The sequence below is a fragment of the Mustela lutreola genome, chromosome 8 (genome assembly GCF_030435805.1).
Source record: "Mustela lutreola isolate mMusLut2 chromosome 8, mMusLut2.pri, whole genome shotgun sequence".
Classification (NCBI taxonomy): domain Eukaryota; kingdom Metazoa; phylum Chordata; class Mammalia; order Carnivora; family Mustelidae; genus Mustela; species Mustela lutreola.
Genome location: NC_081297.1, coordinates 104,185,785 through 104,211,602, shown reverse-complemented (window position 1 = coordinate 104,211,602; position 25,818 = coordinate 104,185,785). Strand labels below are relative to the sequence as shown.

Genomic DNA, 25,818 nt, shown 5'->3' with positions numbered 1-25,818 from the left:
ACAGTGAAAAGAACATGTAAATCCTTTCTATCTCTCTCCGGCTGGAAGCGGGAAGAGGAGACCACTCTCCCCATGCACCGGGGAGCCTGGCAGAGCAAGACTTACATTCCATTTTTACCCAGAGAAGCTGATTACAGCATCTAGGAGGACACAGCCAGGCACTGTGGAGCAGCCCTTCTTTCTCTAGGAGTCTCTTCGGAGTCTCCCCGACGTGGGCAATGGAAGACATGCAGGCACTCAGTGTCCCAGAGTGGAGAGGAATAAGCCTTCATCGGTTGGATAAGACTGCTCTGCCCATGAAGGGCTGGTTGTGTTTGGGAATGGGAATGTGTTTGCTCAAGGGTCAAGAACATTTTTGAAAATGAAGACTGGCTCAGTCCAGGACCTCTTCCCGCGCAGGACCCATGGTTGCACATCTCTCATAGGTGAGATGGTCTCTTCTGAGGACCACTCTCAGATGAGGTCTCCTAGTATACCCAACATGGGCTCCCGAGGTAGGAAAAGGATTGACCAGTCACAAGGGTCCATGTGCTTTCATGAGGGATGAAGGCTTTAAGGGATTTTTTTTTAACAGTACTAGACTTTTCCGTATTTGAAACTACTGAGAATATGATGACTGAAACACATTCCTTTCTTCACATGGAAGCTTTATCTTTGCCTTAGAGTAGTGCATCTCATCCCAAGTTCAATCAAAAGTTGCTTTCATGAGAAAAAACAGTACAAGCATGGCCTCCTACAGATATAGGGAAAAACTCTCCACACCTCACCCCTCATTGGAAAAAAATGGAGATAATAGTGCCTATCTTTCAGGCTTGTGGGGATGGAATGGTTTATTCATGTAGACAACTTATGGCAGTGTTTTTGTGTACAGCAATATCTCATTCCATCATGATGGTGATGGCGGTGGCAATGGTGAGGAGGAGGAGGATGATTTGTAGAAGTTATTCAACTCTAGGATATGCAGTAATATCAAAAGGGAAAAAATCATACCACTGCCTCCAAACTTCAACCAGTGACCATACTGTACATGTCAGTCATTTGGACGGCCCAAAAAATTCTGGTTCATCTTTTTCTAGGCATACATTAGGTCTTCAGTTTATCAACTGTTTTTTTTTTTTTTTAAGATTTTATTTATTTATTTATTTATTTATTTATTTTAAGATTTTATTTATTTATTTGACAGAAAGAGATCACAAGTAGGCATTGAGGCAGGCAGAGAGAGAGAGAGGAGGAAGCAGGCTCCCTGCCAAGCAGAGAGCACGACGCGGGACTCGATCCCAGGACCCCGAGATCATGACCTGAGCCTAAGGCAGTGGCTTAACCCACTGAGCCACCCAGGCGCCCCATGATTTTATTTATTTATTTGACAGAGAGAGAGAGATTACAGAGAGGCAGGCAGAGAGAGAGGAGAAAGCAGGCTCCCCGCTGAGCAGAGAGCCCTATGCGGGGCTCGATCCCAAGACCCTGGGATCATGACATGAGCCGAAGTCAGAGGCTTTAACATACTGAGCCACCCAGGCACCCCTGTCAACTGTTTTTTAGATGAGACATGACCAATGTCACTTGCTTTGGCCAAAGAAATGTAAGCAGAAGTGACACATGCTACATGTAGGTGGGAGCTTTAAGAGCCATGTTCTCTTACCACTGCTACAGAGATTGCAGAAATATGGATTGAAGTGGAGTCTCCATTAGTTAGATTCTAAAGGAGATGATGAGCGAGAGCCCTCTTTGATCTACATTTGACAAAGAGAGAGAGTCAGAAATCAATGTCTACTACATTAAGCCACTGTAATTCAGGAGCTGTTGCTGCTACAGCATCCTGATGGATAAGTCATGCTAATATGTATGTACTGCTGTGACTGTCATCATTATTCTATACCCTTGTTGTGGATGTGCAGAAGGTTTCCCAAAACAATAATGAATTAGTATCCATTTGGATGTATTACACATGGATTTACAGAGATAATTATACTTTTAGCCCTTAATCAAGTCTCCATAATTTTTTTAAGATGAAAAATCTGCTTCTTAAAAAATTCTGTGTGTGTGTGTGTGTGTGTGTGTGTATGTGTGTGTGTGAGAGAGAGAGAGAGAGAGAGAGAGAGATATTCGGACAGGGGTTGTGATTTTCACTGACTTGCAGCTTACCCTGAACTCATTAGACTTCCAAAGCCTTTTACATTTTGCCCTGCTTGGTGTGGGCAGAAAGCCCAGAGAGGACATCATTTTATAAGTTCTAAGTGAGCCGGAAAATCTACCCAGCCACCCAAGATTACTTTACATGTTCTACTATTACTATCTTTGTTGGCAATGGACAAATGAAACCCTTTCACTTACTCAGCTATAATTTCATCACTGGGCAGGGAACTCAATATTATAGAGGACTGCAAGTTTCCGTACTTGTGTTTTTAAAGAGACTGCCGCACCAAAGAGAAAAGTAGAACCATTGTCTGGGACCATTAACAGATCAGGCAAGTGAATATTTGCAAAGTAAAACACCTCAGGTTTCAGTGCCCTAGATGCTTCACTTTGGACATTCTTTACCTGCCCATGGCCTCTGATGGGTTTCCTCCTCCTGAGACAGCCTTCGCACAGGACCGGAGGGGACTCCTCTCTTTCCCCAGATGGGGCAGCAGTAAGTCTCCTGACAGGGCAGGATCTCACAGAAAGTGATTTCTGGTACTGGGAAAGAGGACTGTGTGGTTGCCAGGGATGTATTCGGTGCTGCAAAGCATCAGGCAGAGGGAGGGAAGCGACAAGGTTAACCTGAAAAGCTGGTTCTTTTGTTGACAAGTCACAGGAAACAGGGGGCCGGGTTTGAGAGTGAGGAATGTGAAAATCTTAAATCTTACTTGACGGGGAGGCTGTGGGCGGCAGGGCAGGCTCCTGAGAGCTGGTGATATTGCTGGAGGAAGAAAACCAAGTGATTAATGAAGGAGCCCTCAAAGATCCTTCTCCCCAAAGGAAAGCAAGGCCAAAACTCTCACCTCAGAGGAAGATTTGGGGCACGCTGGTTCTGATCTTTTAAGCTAAGTATGTAAAGAGAGACTATCGTCAAGGCACTGTTTAAAAAAAGAAAAAAATAAGAAGGGAACATTATGTGACAGATTTGAGTTCATCTGTATCTCACACAACCAGCTGGCCAGAGATACACTCTCACAGGCCACACGGCGGGGTATGTGGGGGGGGATGCGGCCACGGCTGACAGAAGCACCATGGAAACCAGCACCGTTCTGCTTCTCTGCCCTGGTAAGAGAAAGCCCTCCCCCTCCTAGAGCAAAGAGGCTCTGGGGTATTCCGCACTGATGGATTTTTCCAGAGAGCAGCCCCCTGGCCCTGGCAAGCTGCCTCAGAAACGTCTGTCACCAGTGGAAGATTACAAGAGGAAGCTGTAAATCGCTGGAGGCAACCCTCTGCTCCCTGCAGGAAAAAGTCAGAGCGGAGTTCACATCCCCCTGGTGGAGGGTGTCCGCCCCATGGCCCCGGGAGAGGAAAGGCTGCATGGGTTTAGTCAGGCATAGATGCCAAACCCTTTGGCTGCTTCTCTGACATCTTCTGTCTGCCTGTCTTTTCAGAGCACAATACACCTTCACACCTAGCTCCCTAGACTCCACTCCTTGTTACACTGTTCCCCTTCAAAGGTGGTAGATTTACTATTATTAAATATACACAAGGAAATATGCCACAGGTTTGAATTCCACTCATAAAGAAGAAGTTTCCAGAGTGTTCTCAGCAGCAGGTTACTCCCCAGCAGACACAGCCCTGTCTGGGGAAAGTGGTGCTGAGCCCCAGAGATGCCGGCAGACAGAATCCGTTGTGTCACCCTGGCAACTGCTTGCCGTGACCCAGTCTCCCTCACTTTGTTCTCCCAGATCCCCCTCCGTCTCCCTACAAGTCATCCTGAAGTGCTCTTTCTAATTTGTCTCTGGCATCTACTTCAATGCATGACCCAGAGAACCTCCAGAATTATAGAATGAAATGGACATCTGCTCCTTTCTTTGGGGGCGAATTCTGGTTTTGACCCTTCTTGCTACCACAGGCCAGAAACAAATTTAACAAGCCCCATAACCTCCCACTTAGGATCTTAGTGGTTCACGATACTGGAATTCATAAGAAAATTCTGATACGCATGTTCAAAAAGCAGTCTCTGTATATCAGAATTAGACTTCTTATAGCCATACTGCTGGGTTTTCACAGGACACTGTATCTCTAGAGAGGTCTGCTGTGTATGTCTGCTAAAGTAGATGCTCACACCGTCCTGATCTGGGAATCCCAGCGGAGGACAGCTTGCTTAGGAGAGTGAGAAAAAGACTGCGGCTTCCAGGGGGGGATTCTGTGTTCTGGTGTCTGTCACCTACCTGGGGTGCTTCACAAGGTGGGCAGTAGCCAGTGAAAAGCTGAAATGCTGAGGGGAGAGCAGGGCACAGAGAGAGACTCACACTACCTTTTGTAACTACCAGCACCTTGGCACTACCCTTCCTTTGCCTCTCAGAACAACTGTGCCCCTTGAGACAAAGCCCAAAAGGCAGTCCTTTCCCACACTCATAAAGCATTTTTTTAGAGATAAATACCCCTGTGACCATGCAAATAGACCAAAAACAACAAGGTCCAGAGGACAGAGGCAAGATGACCAAGGCCTGGAGCCTGAGGGGCGATCCCGGAGGAAGAGCCCTGCTGAGGACAGAGAGCGGTCAAGTCCCCCGCTGCTCTGCTCGCAGCGAATCCTTTGTCCTTACTGCGTTTGCTGGCTTCAGCTGCTGGGTACATTTGGCTGCAGTTTCAATATGTTATATATCTTGGGGTTATCTCAAAGGCCCTTTTGGGGTGGGGTCTTCACTGAAGAGTCTAGAAGAATCCTAACAAATAGGAGTGTCTGGGGGAGAACAGGTTGTACCTGATTGCCCTCTCTGACTTCCCCCAAGTAGACAGGAAAAAGAACTAGCAATTTCAGACAATTATTTGTAAGACTGAAACATATCACACACACACACACACACACACACACACACACACACACAGCATAATGAGCTACTAAAAATTATCAGTTGATTGAAAAAAAAATTATCTTTCATCTCACATTTAAGTACAGAAAGCCCATGCTTTTTCCTCCAGAATATGAGCTTAAAAAGGGCCCCTTCAGGGCACCTGGGTGGCCCAGTCAGTTAAGTGTCTGCCTCCCCCTCAGGTCATGATCTCAGGGTCCTGGGATCAAGTCCCACATGGGGCTCCCTGTTCAGCAAAGAGCCTGCTTCTCCCTCTGCCTGCCCCCTGCTTGTCCTCTCCCTGTCTCTCTGTCTCCCAAGTAAATAAATAAAATCTTTTTTTTTTTTTTTAAGGGCCCCCTGTCTTCAAAGCACGTAGGTCAGTCCCTAGTTCATAGGTGAGAAAAAGAATATGGGAAGAAAAAAAAGAGCTTGGCAGAGCATAACACTGAAGTTTTTCTTACCAAAATGCCATCACGGCAATGAGTGTTATAACCAAGGTCTGGAAAACCCAGTTAGGACACAGCTGTTTTTTTCCTGAAAAATAAACCTGTAAAAAAGGTTCAGTCAGAAGCAGTGATAAACCAGCAATGCTAATTGCGAGAAGGACCCCTGAAGACTCTCTCCCAGCAGGGAATTTTGCTGCTCCCAGTGGACCGGCAAGTGTGCTCTCTTCAGCCCACATCTCCCCCGTCTGTCCCTGAAAATGAAGTTCTTCCAGAGCCTAGCTCAAGCCTCTCCCTTTCCTTACATTTCGGCTCACAGTCACCTGTCTCTTCCCTGCCATCCCACAGGACCCGCGTCTGTGCCATTCATTTCGTGCTTATTCTCGAAGTTTTATGGGAGCAGAGGACCTATCAGACAAGATACTGTCAGGACCCAGATGTTCATTTCCTTTACTACAACATCCCTGAAAATCAGAAGGTCTTCAAGACGTGATGGAATAAATTCCGGTGGAAGAATTTCAGGCATCATGACACATCATGGAAAAAACGTTTACGATCCATGATAAAAAGTACTCTTTAAATCATCCACATTGGTATTCAATTCTGCTCCCTATTTTTAAGGACCGTTTTGAGCCTGTGTCTTACTGATTCTTATACCCACTCAACAAATATTCTTTCAGCACTATTATGTATAACACTATAAGGACTCTAATAATAAGTAAGTTATAGTCTCTAGGAAGCCACTGAGGCAAACCTCTAAGACTGATACATATTGGCATAAAAACTTGCATATGAGGAATGGGCCAAGAATTACAGAGTAGAAACAGCTGTGTAATTGGTGGTGAATCTGGCTGAAAAGATAGGAGGAGCTTTCTGTCCACTTTAATAAGGTGCCCCTGAAATAGGAGCTTCCCTACTAATGCCATAGGGCGTGTTCCCTTTGTTTCTGCCGCAGAGTACAGGCCAGAATTGTGCTTTTTGTCGGAAGAGAATGGGAGGATGGTGGTAGTTAAGAAATAGCTTAAAGCTGGTCTTTATTTTAATTTCTTGGGCAGGTTATCTGACTAACTAAAATGCTCCTCAATGTTATATTGGGGGTTGGGGTGGGGTTAATCATATAAGTTTTTAGCCTAGATGTAAACCCGCAGGGCTCTTATAACTGAGTCACCCATAAGAGCAGCTGGAAGCCATTCTGAATAGCAAGAAGGGAATAGTTTATACCATTCTTGTATCTCACTGGAACTGTGCAGAGGAGGGTCTGATAATGTGCTGGGCAGAGAAGGGACTCAATGAAATTGCTGAATCAGTTGTAATTAAATAGCATTAGTCTCAGGATAAGAGCTGCCCCTCTAACCCCCTCCCCACAGCTGCTGGGTTGTTTTAAATCTCCATGCATTTGCTTCAAACCCTTTGACCTAGTGTAGGGAACTGACCTAAGACCTGGAGTTAGGCTTGGAGCCAGGTGCTGAACAAGTCATCTAAACGTCCTTGATCCTCATTTCCCTCATCAATAAAATAGGAATGATAATACCTGCCAACATTTCAGTTATTGGGTGGGTCCAACCAATCGTGAAATGGTTCTCCATTCAGGTCTGCATTTGAATTACTTTGGAATTTATTAAAAACCAAAGTGCCCTAGAAAATTCCGTGCAAAGGCCTGAAGGTCTTCCTACATCATCCCAACCACCAACACACAGCAGGGATCACCCATCTATCTCTTGGAGGAAGAGAAAGAAAAGAAAGGAAGAGGAACATTAGATTGGATGAGAGCTACACAGGAGACCTCAATCCTCCTCCAGAACAAGTATTACCATTGGCAGCTGTGTGGAAGTTGAGGCGAGGCCCAGCCGGATTTCTTACCATGGTAAGGCCCACCAGTTGCTCCCAGCCAGCCCCCAGCACTTTGCTCATTGACATACCCACCCAACCCAAGAGTAGCACACTCCACCCACATGCAATGTTTCAATGACCTAAGGATCACAGAGGCTCTGAGGAACAGAGGATACCTAGGGGTTGGTGTCATGGAAGGGAAAGTGACCTATGGGAATTAGCCAAGACCTCCTGCAAAGACACCACGGTGGGGGGGGGGGGGCACCTGGGTGGCTCAGTGGGTTAAAGCCTCTGCCTTCGGCTCAGGTCATGATCCCAGGGTCCTGGGATGGAGCCCCGCATCCGGCTCTCTGCTCAGCAGGGAGCCTGCTTTCCTCTCTCTCTCTGCCTGCTTGTGATCTCTGTCTGTCAAATAAATAAATAAAATCTTTAAAAAAAAAAAAAGACACCACAGGGGAAGCAAAACATCCCCATTCCTTCTACTTTCTCCAGCTCCCTGAAACACTCTGATAACATGCCAAAGTATGAGAGCCACTCAAATAGTGGGTTTGAAAATGCTAATAAGAGTGAACACTTAGGGTGCTTAGGTGGCTCAGTCAGTTAAGCACCCGACTCTTGATCTCAGCTCAGGTCTCAGTCTCAAGGTCGTGAGTTCAAACCTTGCATTGGGCTTCACACTGGACATGGAACCTACTAAAGAAAGAAAAAGAAAGAAAGAAGGAAAGAAGGAAAGAAAGAAAGAAAGAAAGAAAGAAAGAGGAAGGAAGGAAGGGAGAGAAAAGAAAGGAGTGAAGGCTTATACAGCACTTATTATGTGCCATATTCTGAGTGCTTTATATATAAAAATTTATTTAACCCTCATGATAATTCTTAACAACACTATGAGCAGGGCGCCTGGGTGGCTAGTGGGTAAAGCCTCTGCCTTCGGCTCAGGTCATGATCCCAGGGTCCTGGGATCGAGCTCCGCATCGAGATCTCTGCTCAGCAGGGAGCCTGCTTCCCCCTCCCTCTCTGCCTGCCTCTCTGCCTACTTGTGATCTCTCTGTCAAATAAATAAACAAAATCTTAAAAAAAAACAGCAACAACAACAACAAACCTATGAGCCAGGTGCCCCAATTTATGGAGAAGGGGAAAAAATGAAGGTTCAGTTCCTCATGCAAGATCACACTGCTAGTAAGTCACAGAGCCAGGATTTAAACCAAAAGACATTTGGCTCCAGAATCTGTGCTCCTAACCACTGGGCTAGGCTGCCTCAATTTTTCTGTCTGTAAAGCAAGAGAACACTCTACAACTTAGATATTATTGTTACCATTCAGAAGGTTTTCACGGCATACCAAGTGAACTCCTTAATAGGCGGTCCAGGATATCTGAGCCCTCCCTATGTTTTCAGGCTTGTTTCCACTCTCCTCCATAACCAGCTCTCACCTAACCCTTCAATTAAGCCAGTGCCAGCCCCTAGACCTTGGCTTATACCATTCCCTCTGGAACCTCTCCTGTAGCCAGCTAGAGCTTTCTCCTTTTGGAAGGCCCCGTCCCCATATGCTCCCGCAGCACTCTGAACCTTTGCAATATTCCCCACATCCATATATAACTGTTCTTTGTATTTTCCTCTGATCTTCCCTGGCTACCTAGAAATGCCTTAGAAGGGGTCATGTCTTACTCACCTTTGCCTCCCACCAGCTTACGACAGGGACTGCAAGAGGTCTCTGAGTTGAATGAGTCCCTTAATACCTACATAAATCCTCTACTGGTCTCCAACCCAACTCCCTCCCCCACCACAACATATCCAAGACACTGAACCATTTAATGTTTTTAATCTTCAGGGAGATTATCAGACTGGGCTTTCTGTATTTCTTTTTTCTTTTTTTAAAGATTTCATTTATTTATTTGACAGACAGAGATCACAAGCAGGCAGAGAGACAGGCAGAGAGAGAGAGGAGAAGCAGGCTCCCCGCCGAGCAGAGAGCCTGATAAAGGGCTCGATCCCAGGACCCCGAGATCACGACCTGAGCCGATTGCAGAAACCCACTGAGCCACCCAGGCACCCCTCCATATTTCTTGAGTACCTACTATATGCCAGTCCTTGGGGATGCAGAATGTGGAAGACACACATAGGGCCTGTTCTCATAAATGACACATTCTAGTTAATATTCTGAGATAACTGCAAAATAAAGAGATTCCCTGGGTGCAAAGTGAGAGCTAGAGGTTGCATGTGACCCAACGTCATCGATCGGGGCCTCCAGAGATGTAGGTACCTCTCCCTCCATCCCACTGCAAACTGTTAGTGCAAAGGGCACCTTTCTTACACAATATTTTTAATAGTCTGTGTTTATCGAGCAAACTGCTCTGTGCTGGGCACTGTGGCTAAGGGCTTCCCTTTATTTAACCCCATGACTAATGTTTGCAAGGTATATATTATTATTATCTTTATTTCTCAGTGCAATTAAGTAACTTGGCCAAGGACACTTCTACATACATATTTATCCATGTGTTTATGGTTTTTGGTATACCAAGTAGCTTGTCAGCAACAGAACATTTTAGCGGTTTTTAGTAGAATATTAAACTCTTCCTGAATCCTTTTAGAATAGGTCAGTGCAGTATAACATGAGTAGAGATAAAAGGGGTCAGCCCTTAACAGGATATAGATGAAGGTCATGACTCTGCTCCTGGGAAGGGCCAGCTGTGCAGCACGGGTGGGTCACAGAGGCATTCTCCCAGCTCTCTGTGAACTGCAGCTAGGACAGGAATACTGCAGCTTCTCTGTACACTTACTGTCAATGTTAACCTGTTTGAGAAAAGTTCTCTTTATTCATTAATAAAACCATAACAATTTACACTTATAAGAAAGTGAACACCTATTTTACCCATTTGCACGACCAGTACTAATTAACAAAGGGAAAAGAGGGATTTGGGGAAGTGACGGAAGCCTCTCCGGGACTTATGAAGCCATAGATAAGGAATTAGGTCAAGAACTTGCAGCCAAGGGCCAAGTGCATGTGGAGGCTGATGAATTTCACTGGGGGGGCGGGCAGTATAAATAAAAGCTGGCAGAACAGTATTTCTGAAATGAGCATGTTCTACACTCCTTTTTCTAAACATCTTTTTGAAAAAACACTTAGTATCTATTAAAGGGGTAGTACAAGGGTATCTGCCTTCAGCTCAGGTCATGATTTCAGGGTCCTGGGATTGAGCCCTGCCCATCCCCTCTCCCTCTATGCACTGCTCATGCTCTGTCTCTCTTTCTCTCAAATAAATAAAATCTTAAAAAAAAAAAAAAAAAAAAAAAAAACTAAAGTGCATAAGGATGCAAAGTAGTGTGTCTATCAGCAAATAAATGAAGAAAAGCATTTTTGATCAATTTCTCTAAAGACTTTAGGGGGGTATAGAAAAAACATCATCATTATTCATTACAAATTTAATTCTATTTACCTTGTTGGTTTTTTTGGGAATGGACCTTCTTGGAGAAGACGCACTAAGAGCTCTGCTAAATTTGCTTTAAAAAAAGAGAGAGAGAGAATGTTAATTACTATTCAAATGCCTCTCTGGGAGTTATAAGACAAAAGCCCAGGCTGCTACTAACACAGCAGTATGACTTTCTTTCTTTTTTTCTTTTTTTTTTTTTTTTTTTTTGGTAATACAGTGCTAATTTTAAAAAGTAAAAGTCAAAGCAATTGAGAGATTCTTTTGTGAAAAAGAACCTTAGTAAGCATAAATGAATGCATTAAACCTTATATTTCTTTTTTCTCATAATTAGACCCCAGGAAATGTGCATTTACCTCCTTAAGTAATGAGGAAAAATTAAAAAAGACTAGAAGTTTTTTCCCTGAGAAAGAAACATGATTTTCTAAATTTAGAAAAGGCCCCTTCTCCTCCTTAAAGGAGAAGTTGTCCCTTTGCTAAAATGTAACATTTCATATAACACTTTGCTCTTAAACAGCTACTTCATGTTTTGTTTTCTTTTTAAAGCAGCAACAGAAAAAATAAGAAAATTACCACATAAGGCAATTGTCTTCCAAAACATTTTTAAAAGAGGGGAGGGGTGGTGCCTGGGTGGCTCAGTCAGTTAAGCTGCTGCCTTCAGCTCAGGTCATCCTGAGATAGAGTCCTTCATGGGGCTGCCTGCTCAGCGGAGAGCCTGCTTCTCTCTTTCCCTCTGCCCGCTGCTCTGTCTACTTGTGCTCTCTCTCCCTCTGTCAAATAATGAAAAAAATCTTAACAAGAAAGAGAAGAGGGATGGCAGCATCAGAAAGTGATGGCTGCTGCTGGATCAGAAAGACCATTTCATTGGACTAGTTACGGAGAGGCCCTATTCTCTCCTCCCTTCCAACTCCTGTGCCTGTGGTACTTGGGATGTACCTGATGGAGCTTGCTTCGCTGGCTGAGGACTTGCAACTACTGAGCCGCTTCAGCCGGGCCAGCTTTCTGTTCCAGATTTCTAACTCCTCTATCCTTTCTTCAAGGTTGTGGGTTAGTTTGCAGAGCTGCTTCACTGCACCCACATTTTCCATAAAGATCTGGTCCTAGAAATGAAAACAGCACAGAGGGTATAAATCCACAGCGTGAGACCACCACGGAACTGGCCACAGTCCATTCGAAGACAGGTGAAATGTACCACCTGAAATTGATTATACACACACAAACCTCAAGTTCATTCAAGATAAAACCAGAGAGGGTTGCAACTTAAAATGATCTTGCTAAACTGCTGGCTGTGTAGTAAAGCTGCTTATGTTCAATTTGCAATAAAATAGAAATATGTCCTTGTGATCCAAAAAGAGAATGGAGCTGAAGGACATTGTCAAGTTTGGAATCTGAAGATTTATTTCGTACGGCCATTATACTATATTTAAAACTCATCAAGAGAAAGTCAGAACAGGCTTTGGAATGTTGATTTGTGGGTGCATCACTAAATCCTCATAAGAAACGATTCTAGTTCTTTCTGGTAACATGTGTATCGAATTGCTCTGGTGAAGGAGAAAGGTATGAAGACCTGGGCTTTTCTCTGAGTTCTGCCACTTACTAGATGTAAGACCCCACGCTGAGCAGAACCAGCTCTCTGAGCTTCATTATCTTCATCCATGAACAAGAAGATAATTCTTGACATGTTAATTTCTGCTTTAACATCCCATGAGCAACCATGTACAATTTCTATTTTAGCCTAACTCCCAAACAAAATTGAAAACAACAACACTTAATTCTATGTGCTCAGAGAAGGCCACCAACACACCAGAAAGAACAAGAAAGGGAAACCAACCACAGCCAGAGTGTGCCAGCCATCCCTTCTCCCACCCACACACTTCAGTTGTCATGGAAACATGTGTGTCTCTCTCAGCCATAACAAAAACACTGGAAAGCTCTCATCAACTCGCATCCTGATCCTGTGACCTTCCCTCCTCTCCCCCTTTCTGTTTACAAGTTCTAAATGCCACAGAATTCTTTGGGGCTCATAGAGGCTGATCCACTGTTGTAAAATGATGAGCTCAAGGCCAAAAGAAAAAGATCGTTTCATAGTTGGAGGATCAAAGTCGGGGCTGTGTGTCTTTGAGATTCTCATGATGCACACTGAAGCTTTAAAGGTTTCACACACTGTATAGCAACCACTCAGAAAGGACTCAGAAGCTGAACATTACAAACTTAAGTCTTAATTTATGGAGTTTAAAGACCTGCACACTGGTATAAAACACACCAGTAAAGCTAAATACACAGTCAATTTCAGGACATTCTGCTACCCTAATATGATGCTTTATAAATCACTTAACTCAATTAGAAAAGTTAAAGGACAGAAGTACTAAAAATAACTATAACTACAATAATTGGTTAATAGTACACACATACCGAGAGGTGTGTACATAATACACCGAGAGGTGTATTATGACATCAAAAACATAAAACATGGAGATGTAAGTAAGAGGATAGAGTTTTTGTATATGATCAAAATTCAGTTGTTATCAGCCTAAAATAAGCAATAAGATATTTTACATAAGCTTCACATAACCACAAAACAAAAACCTACAAAAGATAAAGAGAAGGGAGTCAGAGCATACCACTACAGAAAATCAGTTCACAAAGGAACATAGCAAAAGAGGAAGAAAGGAATAAGGGAAGAGCCAAAAAACAGTAAGATGGCATTAATAAGTCTTCACCGATTAATAATTACTTTAAATATAAATGGATTAATTCTCCAGTAAAAATTCATAGAGGTGGTGAATGAATTAAAAAAAAAAAAATGCTGCTATATGCTGCTCCCTACTACAGATTCACATCAGCTTTAAGGACATGCACATCTAAAGAAATGGAAAAAGATACTCCATGCAAATGGAAACCAAAAGAGAGCAGGGGTAACTATACATACGTCAGATAAAATAAAATTTAAGTCAAAAACAGTACCAAGAGACAAAGAAGGTTATATGCTGATAAAGGGGCCAATTCAGCCTGGTAAGGGGGATATGCATCAGACTATAACACTTATAAATCTATATGTCTATACTCTATATCTGTATTTCTATCTCTAGTGAGAGAGAGAGAGAGATCCAACATCGGAGAACCTATTATTATGCAAATACTAACAGACGTGAAGGAAAAAATAGAAGAATATAATAATAGTAGGGGACTTTAGTATTCTACTTTCAATGACAGATAGTTTACCCAGTCAGGAAATCAGTAAGGAAACAGTGAACTAGAACTATGCCTTTGACCAAATGACCTAAAAGACATATCAGAAATCCCACCCAACACAGTCTTCTCAAATGCATACAGAACATTCTCAAGGCTAGATTATACGTTAGGTCACAAAACAAACCTTGCAAATTTAATAAGATTAAAATCGCACCAAGTATCTTTTCTAGCCACAATGGTAATGAAACTAGAAATTCATAACAGGAGGAAAACTTGAAAATTCATGAGTAGTGGAAATTAAACAATACATGCTTGCAAAACTAATGAGCTAAAGAGGAGACCAAAAGGAAATAAAAAATATCTTGAAACAAATAAAAATGGAAATGCAATATAATAATAAAACTTATGGGATATAGCAAAAGTAGTCATGTTTTTTTCTTTAAAGATTTTATTTATTTTTCAGAGAGGGGAAAAAAAGGGAGAGAGAAAGAGAGAGATGCAGAGGCAGAAGCAGGCAGAGAGCTGAGCAGACTCCCCACTGAGCAAGGAGCCCGATGTGGGACTTGATCCCAGGACCCTGGGATCATGACCTGAGCAGAAGGCAGCTGTTTAATCTACTGAGCCACCCAGGCGTCCCAACAAAAGTAGTTCTAAGGAATTTTATAGCAATAAGCCCCCACATTAAGAAGAAAAAAGAAATATCTCAAATAAACAACCTAACTTTACACCTCAAGGAACTATAAAAAGTAGAAACTCAGATGAAAGGCAGTAGAAGGAAAGAAATAACAAAGATCAGAGCAGAAATAAATGAAATAGACCCAGAAATACTATGGAAAATCACCAAAACTAAGAGCTAATTTTTTGAAAAGATAAACAAAATCGACAAAACTTTAGCTAGATTAAGGAACAAAAAGAAAGAAGACTCAAAGAAATAAAATCAGAAAAGAGAGGTGACATTACAACTGATACCACAAAAATACTAAGGATCCTAAGAAACTACTATGAACAGTTATGGATATTCCTAGAAACATAAAACCAACTAAGACTGAATTATGAAAAAATAGAAAATCTAAAAAGCCAATTTAAAAAAAAGATTGAATCAATAATCAAAAACATCCCAACAAACTAAAGTCCAGAACCAGACGGCTTCACTGGGGAATTCTACCAAATGCTTAAAGAAGAGTCTATACAAATCTCTTCAAACTCTCCCAAAAAAACTGAAGAGTAGGGAACACTTCCAAACTCATTTTAAAAGGCCAACATCACCCTGATACCAAATAAGGTCAGATAAATATACTACAAAAAAAGATAATTGCAGACAATTATCTCTGATAAGTATGGATACTCAATAATACATTAAAAAGGTCATACATGATGATTAAGTGAGATTTATTACTGGGATACAAAAATGGTTCAACATATGCAAATCAATCAATGTGTTACACCACATTAATAAAATCATTTGATCATCTCAACAGATGTAGAAAAGCATTAGACAAAATTCAGCATCTTTTCATGAAAAAGACCTCTCAACAAATTATAGATGGACTATACCTCAACATGATAAAAGCCCTATATGATAAGTCCATACCTAACATTATACTCAAAGAAGAAAAGCAGAGAGTTTTTCCTCTAAGGTCAGGAATAAAACAAGGAAGCTCACTGCCCACCATTTCTATGCAACATAATACTGGAAGTCCTAGACAAAGAAATCAGATAAGAAAAAGAAATAAAAGTTATCCAAATTGGAAAGGAAAAAGCAAACTATCTGTTGCAGATAATATGATCTTATATACAGAAAGTCCTTAAGAGTCAACCAAAAAAAGTTAGAATTAATAAATTAAGTGAAGTTGTAGGATACAAAATCAATATGCAAAAATTAGTTGCATTTCTATACACTAGCAATAAATTATTTGAAAAAGAAAGGAAGAATCCAATTTACAATAGCATAAAAACTGATAAACACTTAGGAATAAATTTATCCAGGGGGTGAAAGATCTGCACATTGAAAATTATGAGACATTGATGGAAGAAACAGAGGACACAAATACATGGAAAGATATCCTATGTTCTTAGATCAGGACAATTAATATTGTTAAAATGTCCATACTATTCAAAGCCATCTATAGATCCAATGTAATCTCTATCAAAATTCTAATGGCATCTTTCATAGAAACAGAAAAAAAAAATCCTAAAATTTGTATGGAACCACAAAAGACCCCTAATATCCAAAGCAACCCTGTGAAAGAATATAGCTGGAGGCATCATACCTCCTGATTTCAATAAAGCTATAGTAATCAGAAGAGTACTAGCCTAAGAATAGACATAGAAACTGATGAAATAGATAATAAACCCATGCATATACGGCCAACTAAAATGTGACATGGGAGCCAAGAGTACTTGGTGAGGAAAAGATGGTTTCTTTAACAGAGTGGGAAAACTAGTCACATGCAAAAGTATGAAATGGACTTCTACTTTACACCACCCACAAAAATTAACTCTAAATAGATTAAAGGCTTAAATGTGGACGTAAGACCATAAAACTCCTAGAAGAAAACATAGGGAAAAAATTTCTTGACATCGGTCTGAGAACCATTTTTTTGGATACAACACCAAAAGCACAAGCAACAAAAGCAAACATAAACAAGTGGGACTACATCAAACTCAAGAGTTTTCATACAGCAAAAGAAACCAGCAAAAAATTAAAAGGCCACCTAAAGATTGGAAGACAATATTTACAAACCCTATATCTGATAAGGGATTAATATTCAAAATATATAAGGAACTCACACAACTCAATAGCAAAACACAAATAATCTAATAAAAATGATCAGAGGACATGAATAAACATTTTTCCAAAGAAGACATACATATGGCCAAAAGGTACATGAAAGGATGCTCAATGCCACTAATCATCAGAGAAATGCAAATCAAAACTACAGTGAGATATCGTCACATTCATGTTAGGATGGCTAGTTTTACAAAGGCAGGAAAAAGAGAACAAGTGTTGGTGAGGGTATGGGGAAAAGGGAACACTTGTACACTGTTGGTAGAAGTGTCAATTGGTATAGGCATTATGAAAAACAGTATGGAGATCCCCCCAAAATGTCTGGGTGTATGTCTGAAGGACACGAAATCACCATCTTTAAGAGGTACCCTCAGCCCTATGCTCATTGCAGCATAATTCACAATAGCCAAGATAGGGAAACAATCTAAGTATCCATTGATAGATGAATGGATAAAGACAATGGGACACACACACACACACACACACACACAAATGGACTATAATTCGGCTATAATAAAGAAGGAAATCCTGCCATGTGTGACAGCTTGGATGAAATTGAGGGCAATATGCCAAGTGAAATAAGTGAGACATGGAAAGACTGTGCTATCACTTATATGTGGAAACTAAAAAAGCCAAACTTTTTTAGAGAAAAAAGAGAGTAGAGAGAAACAGAGAGTAGAATGGTAGTTGCCAGAGACTGAGAGATGGGGGTGGGGGAAGTGGAATGAGGAGATGTTTATCAAAAGATACAAACTCGGTTTGAAATGGTTAAGTCCTGAGGATCTGATGTACTGCCTGATGACTATAGTTAACAATATTACATTAATGCTTATAAGTTGCTAAGAGAGTTGATTTCAAATGTTCTCACCACACACACACAAAAGGTAATTATGTGGCTGATGGTTGTGTTAACTAACCTCACTGTAGTAATCATTTTGAAATATGTATGTGTATCAAATCATCATGTCATTTGTCTTAAACTTGTATCTCAATAAAGCAACAACAACAAAAAAATGCAGTTGGTAAAGAAGGATAGTTGGTGGGGGATTTGAATAAAGTAAGATAGGACACAAATTGAAAACTGTCAAATCTGGGTAAAGGATACACATGAGTTTCACTATTATTCTAACTTATGTATATTTGAAATTCCTTATTAAAATGTTAATAAATAAATAAATAAGAAAAAATAAAACACCAATCTCCTGACAAAAGCTCTTTAAAATTTTCTAATTCTGGTACAAATGTTCCCTTACTTCTAAATTTGTTTTAATAAAAATAAAGCAGAAATCATGAAGACAAGAATAACATTCTATGGTTCTAAATCACAGTAAATGTCATACCACCTTTTGCTTTGTTTATGTTGTAGAAAGCCTTATACTATAATTATAACTGGCTGTCATGTCCAAGCAGGGATCCCCAACAGATTCCCAGTCATCACCTGACCCCTCCCCCCATGCCTCCCCCAGGGGCCATCCACTGTGCCCTGCCACCTGTTCAGTCTCCCAAATCTCCTGAATCACCCACATTTCCCGATCCTCACTGGTGCTACCATACCTAAAATTCTTTTTTATTTTTCTTGGCTTCCTTTTTTAATGCTTGCCTGATAACATGAATTTGTGATTTAGCCCAAACAAGAGCAGACCATGGAGAATGATACTTAAGTCCCTTCTAAAGCAGGGTTAAGTTCATTCTGTAATATCTACCCCACAGGACTTTTAATGCTGCCTCATGAGATATGAACAATTGGCAGCGATTATCCAGTTACTTGTAAATAATGATAAGCCATCTCTGATTTCTTCAACTCAAATTTGTTGGCAGCATATATCTTCCAGGTAGATCCAATAGGCAAGAAGATAATTCATGTGTTTTCCTATTTAAGAGGAAATAAAGGTAGCGAGGAAATTTACTACTGCCTTCCCAGTTATAATCATGGCCTTGACTTTATGGATCCAATGGAAAACGACCACAAAATAAATTCCTAGGACATTACATTTTAGAGATCGACTCTGACTAAAATACTTCTGACTTCTGTCCTCTCATAGCATATTGAAGCCAGTATAAATATGCTCAAAAACATAATCCAGAACTTTCTGAAAGTGTTCCTTTCTATGCAAGTGATAAGGTCTCAGTGAGTTCACTTGAACCATGAACATGCAACCGATACCAGGGAAACTTTGTTCACATAGGCTCATCCAAGTCCCATGTAAAGGTCTGTATGCCTTAGAACTCAGATGGGCGTAAGCTGGGACATTTTGAAAAGCTTCCCCATCTAATACCCACTGTTGTTTAATAACTATTTTATAATTGAATTTAATTCAATTATTCACACCTGTCCAGTTATTATTAACCAGGCGAAGTGGGACCAACAATCTCAGCTGAAATGTAACTTTATGATTGTGATGCAAAAATTATCAGACCTCTTGCCACCAAAAACTGCTCATGAGACTGGGGGGGGGGGGGTTAGAAAATAGAGACTGCTTCAAATCACACAAGAATCTTGCACCCGTTTATGACTGGCTTTGGGGTGAAGGTACAAACAGACAGCATGACATCTTTTCTGAAGGACATGTGGAGCACTTCAGCAAGTATCCACGCACGTGGAAACAACAGGAAGCATCATGAAATCAGGGCCACTATGAGCTTAGAGCGCGCGCCTTACTAAGCCTTACCCTTCACTGTAGGTGCTGCGCTCTAATCTCATCGAACCTTTTGCCCTTTGCCGAACATCTCAAGCTTTCTCTGGTTTCTGGAGCTAGCGCGGACAGGCTGCTGCCTCTACCTGAACCACCTGTCTCCCCCACCTCTCACTTTCCTTCCGCTCTGTGTCGTACCCACCCGTGTGATGAACACCCAGAGACACATCTTGTCCGCGGGCAGTTCGCCAGCACAGAGCAGGAACTCAGTGTGTGTTACGTGAGGGAACATTACTGCTGGGACAGTTCCTGTCATGAGGCATCGGGAGGCCACAGCACTGCTCTCTAGTGAAATGAAGACAGTGGCCAAACTTCTAGTGTATTCTTTTATCTGAGGCTGCTCTTAAAAAAGCAAAAAGACTGAGGTCCAAATTCCACTTCCATATTAGGAAATGTCCATGGAAATTTGGGTGAATTAAACAAAGCAATACTAGTGTTTCCCACCCTCAGGGCAGCTGGGTATGGGGAGCTGGTTTGACTGTACCCAGCAAACTGGTTTCCACTCTGATCAGGTCCTTTGCAATTCTGGGAGGATTTGGCTCAGGAGATAGATAGAAGTTCCTTCAGGGCCTCTGCACGTCCCAGACAAGCCCTGCAGAACGCAGACCACAAGCTCCAGCCTCCCTTGCAGTTCTGGTCCTAAAGGCGGGAGCAGCCAGACAGCTGAGCTGACCTCTCCTCTGTCTGGGAACTGCGACTTGTCCTCTATCTAGCAACACTAAATAAGGCGAACCCAGCCTGATCGCAAAGAAAGCCTGGAGAAGTTGAATCAGGCTCTTATTTCTTCCCCAGTGAGAGTCTCCTGGTGGCATCTGGTGTTGCATGGACTAATGTTTTATAATAAAATCAGGGAGGGCGCCTGGATGGCTCAGTTGGTTAAGCGTCTGCCTTGGGCTCCGGTCATGGTCCCGGAGATCCCTGGGGTCCCTGGGGTCCTGGGATTGTGCCCCATGTCTGGCTTCCTGCTCAGTGTGGAGTCTGCTTCTCACTTCTGCCTCTCCCTCTGCACCTCCCTCTCCTCCCTCTTTCTCTCTCTCAAATAAATAAATAAATAAAATCTTCTTTTTAAAAAAGTCTTCCCCTATAATAGAATCATGGGACTATAACAACCTGAAATCGAGCCTCACAAGGATGACTGCCAAGGGAGAAAAACCATCTTTAGCCAACGGAGGTGCCTGGCAATTATTTGGGCTTTGAATAAACCCAGCTTTAGAACTTTGCCCAGGCCTTGATATGGATTTTAAAAAATAGAGTCCCTAAGCCAGAAAAGCAGACTGCTGAATTACACTTTGGTAAATAAAGTATAAACTTCTAGGTGTTCAATCAGGGGCTTGAATAAACAGGTCTACCTGATCTTCAAAGTATTGTCACCACCTGCTACCGGAGGATTTAAATTGCAGTTTAAGGAGTCTGGAACAATGCCTGCTTTTCCCAACATTTTATTACAGAAATTTCTAAGCATACAGAAAAGTTTTAAAAATTGTACAGTAAATGCCCATACACCTATCGCTTAAATGCCACAATGAGCTCCATCCATCCATCCTGCCATCTTGTTTAAATGCATGTGTTAAAATTAAAAACAAATGGAGACCCGTCCTGAAAATTCCCTAAGCAGACAAAACGTTTAGTCATATAAACAAAGCTTAATGCAACTCATTTTGCACAACTGACTTGACCTACATCATCTCTTGCTTATGCCTCTGGAAACCATAAGCAAGACCTGAACTGTTTCCCAAGGTTGATAGGAAGTAACCACTGACCAGTTCCCTATCACTTAAGAAAATTCCAATATTATAACTAACCACAGAAGAATAAATAGGCACTGCTTTCTCTCTCTACAAGCTGCTTCCTAAATGGCCTTATTCCGTGTTTTGGTTTCAGTTGGCAAACTGTCTTTTTTGTGTGCACAATAAACTTTTACTAGTTACCACCCTAGTAATCCATTGCTTTTACCTGTGTTACTTCTGAACTTTTAACACATAGCCAAAAAAAAATGAGCAATAATTTTTTAAAAGAAGATATAACTACAAAAAGAAATTTTCCAAGAAAATAATAAATTACCATATTTCTCTCTAAAATGTTTACCAAAAAATAAAAGGATTTTCTCCCTGCCTCCAGTATGAGGAGCCCCTAGGAAAGAAGAAGATGGCTTACGAACAGGTGATCAGTTGTTCATACAGCCAGGGTTGGTTTAAGAACATATTAGCTCTAAAAAGAATCATCGAGCTTGGAGTCAAATCAATTGTGTGAGTCCAACAGAGAAAGGTTTCCCCTTACAGGAAACTTACCACACCACAAGCAATAAATGAGTTCTGCTCCCTCCCTTGATGAGAAAAGACTGGACCTTTTTTTTTTTTTTAAGATTTTATTTATTTATTTGTCAGAAAGAGAGCATAAGCAGGGGGAGCAGTAGGCATAGGGAGAAGGAGGCACCCCACTGACCAGGGAACCCGATGTGGGACTCAATCTGGGACCCTTCGACCTGAGCCGAAGGCACACACTTAACTGACTGAGCCACCCAGACATCCCAACACTGGACTTCTAAATCAACTGATGAGCAGGATGTTTAAAAGCCCCCGTTTTGGGTGAAGGGGAGTGGGAGATGCAAGCTTCCAGTTATGAAATAAAGAAGTCACAGGGATAAAAGGCACAGCATGAGGAATAGCGTCGGTGGTACGGTAATAGTGTTGTATGGTGTCAGATGGGAGCTGTGCTTGTGGTGAGTGTGACATGATGTAGAAACGTGTTGAATCCCTATATTGTACCCCTGAAACTAATGAAACATTGTGTGTCAACTATATTTAAATTTTGAAAATTCAAAATTAATTAATTAATTAATTAAATACCTCCATTTAGTTTCTGGACTAGCCATAGGAACTCAAACATATAAATCTTCTACCACTCCGTTTTTCTGAAAAAAACAGAGTATGTGTCATTCCATTAAAAAAAAAAAAACACAAATCATTTCAAAGGCACCTGAGTGACATCTGGAAAAAAAATTCACTAACAGTTAACCATTTATTGGGTTTTACTGTATTATAGACCAAAAAGCCATGGTTTTAAGAAAATTTTTGTTAACCAAAATCATTTATAAAAGCAATTGCTTCAGTGGGGGGAAAAGTAATGAAGGTAGAATTTCAACTTGCCATACTGAAGTTATCTTTATTGAGAACCGTAAAGAGTAAAATAATTTGAAAGTGACCTCATTATTCCCAAAACTTGCTGAGCCAAGCTTTGGACAAAGTCTTATCTATGTCAAAATTCACACTTTTAACTGCTTTGCCATGTACTATTAGTGATTCTCCAATTGCTAAAATCATATTTTATTAACATTCATTTTCTTCCATCTCAACCCTTTCTTCCCCATGTCCGCATCCATCCTCTCTGCTCACTTGAATTTTTGACACTGTGCTTACTCCATATTCCATTTTAGCCCAACCTTCTCAGCCTGCCCAGATCTACTCCTGGTCCTAACTGGAAGACATCTGCTGCTTTTAGTCTACTTGCTTCTCATTCCGTCAGAACTGAAATCCTCCAGGGCAGGCAGGTAACAGGAAGCGGAGATGGAAGGACCCCTGAAGCCCTTGCCGGGAAGCTACTCCTCAGCTCCATGTGACCAGATCTGATGGCTCTGGGGAGCCAGAAACCCAGAATTTGTTTGAGGAGCCCTCATTTTTAAAAATTGGCAACAAATTTGAAAAATTTTAAAACACCATGAGGAAAAAAAAAGAAAGTCTTCAGGCCGGACTTGGCTACAGGCTTCTGATCTGTGACCTCCATCCATAACCTTTCCCTCATCAATGAATATCTTCACCCACGGCTGCAGCGTCCCTTGGGCCCTGGCTCCCTCCCAACTTCCACACTCCCAGTCACCTCTGGACATTTTCATCTGAATACTCAGCTCACACCTCAAACACAAAATTGAACTCATTTTCCCACTAGAAAGCCACTTTTCTGTCAGACTTCCTTATTTGAATGGAACCACTTCTCTTCCTTTCAGGGAGATCCAGAAACTCAGCCATTAACTCAAACACATGCTTACTGAGAGCTCACAATGTACCAGATGCCACCCTGAACAATGCAGGACTGACAAGGCACATTCTTTGACCTTGAGAAGTTCACTGTCTGGTGGGAGAGATATGGACTAGGAAGAGAATGACAACACAATGTGATAAATACTCTAGAAAGATGTATAAGGGGAGGCCTGACCCAGAACAGAGACAAGATTGATCAAGGCATCACAGAATCCTTAATTCATTCAGCCAGTATTTGTGGACTAGTACTCTAAACTCTGAGGTTGAAACCACAAAGAAACTATTGGAGATAAAGCTTTGAAAAATATAGATTTGGGGGGGGTCACACAACGAACCGGGGAAGTGAAGAATAAGTAGGCAAGTGAGACCATTCCAGCGGAGACAGAACTCTCCAGGCCATCACCCAGAAGTCTACAGTATGTCCCCTGCACAGCCCTCCAGCTGAGGGTAAGGGTGGGTTCTGCCCCAGACACAGGGGGCTCCTCTCTCGAATTACAGCGAAGGCACTACACACCCTGTCGGTGGCCCTGAATCTTACAAAAAAGTGAAAGCTAGAGATACGGAGACTCTTTTAGATGAGGTAGTCGAAAAAGTTCTTGGCCCTGAGATCCAAATGACAAGCTCATCTAAAGGGAGAGTCTGCAGGGCTGAGAACACTCCGTGGAACAGCTCTGAGGCAGAAACAAACTTGGTGAGCGTGAGGACAGAGAACGAGGCCGGTGGCAGAAGGGCCGGCAAACCAAAGGTGTCAGTGCGTGCAGAGACCTCGCATTCTGAGGGTGTGGGGGGGCTGGCGGGGTGGGTGTGAGGGTTAGGAAAGGAGTTGGAGAGCGACGACGGGTCCATCCAGATGGGGGAGGGGTGATAATAAGCCAACGAAGAGGCAAAGGGGGAAGGGGGATTGTACCATCAGAAATGTTTCCTTCTCTTTCTGTTTTAGGGAGAAAACTGAGAAGGGTAAAGAGAATACAAAGGGAAGATAATAGACAAGAGAGGTGGCCAAACTCTGGACAGCAGCACTGGGCATCTAATTGGACAGCATGCGGGAGAGAAAAGAAAAATGGAGAGGCCGCCTGCAGTGCTCCTCTCTCTCAGTCACCCCAGGTCAGCCTCTGTCCTCTTTCCCTTGCCTCTCAGTCCCCGCTCCCTTTCCATCTGCGAGCCCCGGCCTGGTGTCCACAGACAGGAGCGCACCTGTCACGCTGTCCCTCAGAGTTCTGTTCTTGAGTCCCGCCTCACCACCCGCCTCGGACTGTCAGCTGCTTGAAGACAGGAGCCCTGTTGTACTTATCTTTGCATGACTAGAACAGAAAATTCCTTCCAGTTGCAGGAAAAAGAGAATCAATGAGCAAAAAGCAACCACATACTAAGGTGTAGTAGGGTGGCTCATAACATCATTTCGTAAAACACACACACACACACACACACACACACACACACACACACACACACACATTATTCAAACTGAACTTCATTTTCATACAGACATAGCTGTAAATATGTTTAAGGCCACGCTGACATTTATTGGGTACATTTTTCTTACACCAAGCCCACCGAATAATAATGCTCAAGAAATATAAAAGCCTACTCCCAAATAATCACAGAAATAAATAAAGTTGCCAAGTAAAGAGATAGAGGAGCAAGCTGAAGGGCAAAGCCCTAGGGGTCTCATAGACTAGACGGTGGCGTTTACCCCCCTGAGTTCCCTGACTCTCAGGACCAGCCTGGAGCCCTCTCACACCACCTCCCATGGCTGAGCTTTCACCGGGGCACACAGACCATGAGGAGTTTATGAGAAGAAGCAAATTGCCCCAGACAAGGGAAGTTTATCTCACACAGTCATCTCTTCTGAAAGAAACCTGATTTACACTAACTTCCGCCAACATCACTCCTCTCCAGCTATGGAGGGTTACACGGGCCATCTGTAAAGATCCAGCCATTCTGTTTCTTATTTGGGCCCGAAGTTGCAAAGTCCATGTGGAAAAGATAGAGCAATCATGAAGTGCAACATTTCAATGTTTTCATGTGCATTTCTAGTTTGTGCTTTAGCTTCAATAAAAAAATCATTTATACAAAGGGGAGTTGGACGGAACAGAAATAGAGTATAGAGGGAGGGAGGCACTGTCACTGAAGCTGATCTACACCCATTGCTACAGCACGTGTGGTCAGAAGGTCCTAGAGACATTCCTTAAAACAAGCAGTCCTGGGGCAACTGGGTAGGTCAGGTCATGATCCCAGGGTCCTGGCATCGAGCCCCGCATCAGGCTCCCTGCTCAGCGGGGAGTCCGTTTTTCCCTCTCCCTCTGCCATGCTCTCTTTCTCTCTCTCTCCAATAAATAAATGAAGTCTTTGGCGGGGGGGGGGGGGGGGGGGGAGGAAGAACAAGCAGTCCTGAATGGGGCACTCAAGGCCAACGTGGTGCCCACACAAATGGCT

General features: G+C 42.2%; 1 protein-coding gene across 3 annotated transcripts in view; it reads right to left on the bottom strand.

Annotated features, from left to right (window-relative positions):
• The window catches only part of MYRFL (myelin regulatory factor like), a 122,111-nt gene that overhangs the window by 11,891 nt on the left and 84,402 nt on the right, over nucleotides 1-25,818 (bottom strand). For all 3 annotated transcript variants that reach the window (XM_059186306.1, XM_059186307.1, XM_059186308.1), the window contains 6 exons: nucleotides 11,612-11,775; nucleotides 10,685-10,748; nucleotides 5,444-5,529; nucleotides 2,985-3,059; nucleotides 2,850-2,902; nucleotides 2,542-2,721 (listed from right to left, as the gene is read on the bottom strand). In XM_059186306.1, the coding sequence (XP_059042289.1) occupies nucleotides 2,542-2,721; nucleotides 2,850-2,902; nucleotides 2,985-3,059; nucleotides 5,444-5,529; nucleotides 10,685-10,748; nucleotides 11,612-11,775 (622 nt within the window). The remainder of the gene's footprint in view (nucleotides 1-2,541; nucleotides 2,722-2,849; nucleotides 2,903-2,984; nucleotides 3,060-5,443; nucleotides 5,530-10,684; nucleotides 10,749-11,611; nucleotides 11,776-25,818) is intronic.